Consider the following 3,913-nt stretch of genomic DNA (forward strand, 5'->3'; position numbering starts at 1 on the left):
TTCATTGTTAACATTGCTTACTATCGCTATTAGGGGTCTTTTCTCACCGCTAATCCAATCCAACTTGTTATATATAACTAAATCGATCTGATCCAACTGGATATTGGATTGGATCAGTACCCATTAGATATTTTGATTGGTTATATCATTATATGTTATTCAAACAATATTAATCCATCTTCTATCAAATAACAATCAAATATAATTATGATATTTAAAACTAAAATTGCACACAATTACACTAAATTATACTAACAAACAACACTTCAAGTCTTTAACTTCAACGACCAAGGTTCAAACATGCAAAAACATTAGGAGAATTAGATATATTTGTCATTTTCTTTAATATTAATTGGATAATAATATTAGATGGTAATTAAATATTTGTTTGGATATCTAATTAAATAGAATATTGGATTGGTACGGTTAAATTCAGCTAATTTGATTTTTGGGGTAATCTAATAACCATTCCTATTCATTTGGATTTTGATATTTCGAAACCTATACAATCCAATTTTGATTGGATGCATTCAGTCGATTCACATTGGATCGGATTAATTTAAAAGATATATAATCTAAAAATAAAAGCACGATATATAATAAAGGGTAAAAAGGTACTTTTAACTTTCAATCCATTTAACGATGAAAAGATAACGTCAACCAACTTAGGGATCACATGTGAAACAAAATAAAACGATAGAGACAGCACTAATAAAATTTTAGTTTCGGGTATGAAATACATAACTATCAACATACGACAAGGACCAATTATATAATTTTGACAAAAATTTATAAAAATAGAAAGAAATTTTATATTCGATAAAAAAAAAATTATTCCCCCCTAGAAAAGTATGGAGCTATATTAATAATCTATATTCCCGATGTCTTGTAGGCTGAAACAAATTGACTTTACCTTTCTTCAATGCTTTCCACCTCTCCAACAAGTCCATGCTCACTCACCCTATTTCACACACAAACTCTCATCTCTCTTGGAGTCTTCTACATTCGCCATTACTGTTCCTTCAAGCTTTTTCTTCTTCACTGCAACTTTCCACTTGCTGCTCTTCTTGTCGATTCAATTCAAAGGTCAGAGTTCTTACCAAATTAAATCTCAAAATTCCCCAATCTCCAACGGTCATATTTCTTTTGGGGTTTTCTTGATATGTTGTCACCTGCTTTTCTTCTTTCAATCTTCTTGATTCTATGCAACTCCCATTTCATAGTTCATGTGGCTTCTTTAAACGATGAAGGGTACACTCTTTTAACCTTCAAACAGTTGATTACACAAGACCCAGAAGGATCTTTAAACAACTGGAACTATTCCGATGAAACCCCTTGTTCATGGAATGGCATTGCATGCAAGGAACTAAAAGTAATTTCCGTTAGTATTCCCAAGAAAAAGCTTCTAGGGTTCATATCTCCTGTTCTTGGATCTCTCTCTGAGCTCAGACATGTTAATTTGAGGAGCAATAAGTTCATGGGTAGTTTGCCTGTTGAGCTTTTCAGAGCCGAAAAGCTTCAAAGTTTGGTTCTATACGGTAATTCTTTATCTGGGTCTCTCCCAGATGAAATCAGCAGACTTAGTTACCTCCAAACCCTAGATTTATCAAGTAATTTCTTCAATGGGTCGATACCCATTTCATTGATTCAATGTAAGAGGTTAAGAAGTCTTGATCTGAGCCAAAACAATTTCACTGGTTCTCTCCCAAATGGGTTTGGTTCCAATTTGGGTTTTCTCGAACAACTTAACCTTTCGTTCAATCGATTCTCTGGTTCGATCCCTAAAGATTTTGGAAACTTGTCTAATTTGCAAGGAACTGTCGATTTATCTCATAATTTCTTCAATGGTTCAATCCCATCTAGCCTCGGTAATCTTCCTGAAAAAGTTTACATCGATCTCACTTACAATAACCTGACTGGTCCAATTCCTCAAAACGGAGCTCTCGTCAACCGTGGCCCCACAGCGTTCATCGGAAACACTGGATTATGTGGTCCGCCATTAAAGAACCTCTGTTCTCCAAACGACGCAAGTTCACCGTCTTCATTTCCATACCTCCCTACCAACAATCCTTCCGATTCATCTCCCGAAAAGGGTCGCAAAGGTTTGAGTAAAAGCGGTGTGATTGCTATAATCGTTAGTGATGTGATCGGTATTTGTCTCATTGGTTTGATCCTCTCCTATTGTTACTCAAGAATCTGTTTTTGTGGTAGAAAGAAACATGGGAATGAGAAAAAAGGTAAGGGAAGAAACGAGTGTTTGTGTTTCAGAAAAGACGAATCAGAAACTTTATCCGAGCATGTCGAACAATATGATCTTGTCGCATTAGATTCACAATTAGGGTTTGATTTAGATGAGCTTTTAAAGGCTTCGGCTTTTGTTTTGGGAAAGAGTGGAATTGGGATTGTTTATAAAGTTGTTCTTGAAGATGGAGTTACTTTGGCTGTGAGAAGATTGGGTGAAGGTGGTTCTCAAAGATTTAAAGAATTTCAAACGGAAGTTGAAGCAATTGGGAAAATCAAACATCCGAATATCGTAACTTTGAAGGCTTACTATTGGTCGGTTGATGAGAAGTTGCTTATCTATGATTATATCCCCAATGGCAATCTTGGCACGGCAATTCATGGTAATTTTATAGTTTTTGTATTAATTTGTCCTATTGTTATCTATTTCTGTCACATAGTACAACTTGTCATGTCAAACACAGTACAACTTGTTCTGATGCAGTCTGATGTTGTTTTCAGGGAAGTCCGGGGTTCCATCTTTTGTGCCGCTTGCATGGACCGCCCGTTTAAAGATAATGAGAGGAGCCGCCAAAGGTCTAGTCTACCTACATGAGTTTAGTCCCAAAAAATACGTCCATGGTGACCTAAAACCATCGAACATTTTACTCGATTCAAACATGGAGGCCCAAATCTCTGATTTCGGCCTCAGCCGCCTCGCGAACATAGCCGGAGGCGGCACACCGGCGGTCCAATCCACCCGGGTGGTGTCAGAAGTCGCTTCTAACACTACCCCAACTGCAGCCACATCTAATACTTCGGCGACTCAGTATCAAGCACCCGAAGCTTTCAAGGTGGTGAAACCTTCACAAAAATGGGATGTTTACTCTTTTGGGGTTGTGTTATTGGAGATGATCACCGGAAAACCGCCAGTGGTGGCGGTGGGGGCGGAGGAGATGGATCTTGTTCATTGGATTCAGATGTGTATTGAAGAAAAAAAGCCGGTTTCAGATGTTTTGGATCCGGGGTTAGGGCAAGATGTTGATAAAGAAGAGGAGATTATAGCGGTTTTGAAGATTGCGATGGGGTGCACTCAAAGTAATCCAGAAAGAAGACCATCGATGAGACATGTCGCTGAGGTATTGGATAGATTGGGTCAAGATTGAATGGAAATGGGAATGGTGGGAAGTGTTGGGTGAGTTTTGGATATTTGGAAAGTAAAAGGGTGTATGGTGTAAATTTGGTGAGGGTAACCAAAGTGAAAAGTGGAGAATGTATTATTTTATTTTGTTTCTTTGCTTGTTGTTCTTTTTCATGCAAACAGTTGGATGTTAATTTTTTAATGTAAATTTTGGAAAACATGTAATTGTGTCATATTGGTCTTGGTAATGGTGCTTCCATTTTACTTTTGACTAATGGTTTTTGTTTGTCTTCGATTGTAACACTCATTAAAACATTAAATTTTTTTATACCTATTTACTTTATTAATTGTATTCTTTATAAGCTATATGTTTTACTAAAAGTTAATGATTTTAAAAGTTAGAGGTATATAAAGACCAGTTTCAGGTTTTTATAAAGTTCTAGTTTTTTGAATAAAAAGAAAAAACAATCATTTTCACTTTTTCTTTTCAATTTATTTGGTCTTCGATCGCGAGGAGTATCGTTGCAAGTGAACCGAGCTATTTATGATCGA

General features: G+C 36.4%; 1 protein-coding gene across 1 annotated transcript; it reads left to right on the forward strand.

The window, feature by feature from the left end:
- The first annotated feature begins 891 nt into the window (after window positions 1–891).
- LOC145009324 (Leucine-rich repeat protein kinase family protein) lies at window positions 892–3,581 on the forward strand. Its single transcript, XM_078968034.1, has 2 exons — window positions 892–2,624; window positions 2,743–3,581. The coding sequence occupies exons 1-2, from the start codon at window positions 1,163–1,165 to the stop codon at window positions 3,384–3,386; spliced, it is 2,106 nt and encodes a 701-aa protein (XP_078824160.1). The 5' UTR covers window positions 892–1,162; the 3' UTR covers window positions 3,387–3,581.
- Window positions 3,582–3,913: the final 332 nt, after the last annotated feature.

The sequence above is a fragment of the Lactuca saligna genome, chromosome 8, assembly GCF_052625555.1.
Source record: "Lactuca saligna cultivar CGN05327 chromosome 8, ASM5262555v1, whole genome shotgun sequence".
NCBI lineage: Eukaryota > Viridiplantae > Streptophyta > Magnoliopsida > Asterales > Asteraceae > Lactuca > Lactuca saligna.

Coding starts and splice junctions, on each gene's coding strand:
- LOC145009324 (XM_078968034.1), top strand. CDS start 1,163: ATGTTGTCACCTGCTTTTCTTCTTTCAATCTTCTTGATTCTATGCAAC. Junction 2,625..2,742: donor TCTTGGCACGGCAATTCATG/GTAATTTTATAG, acceptor TGTTGTTTTCAG/GGAAGTCCGGGGTTCCATCT.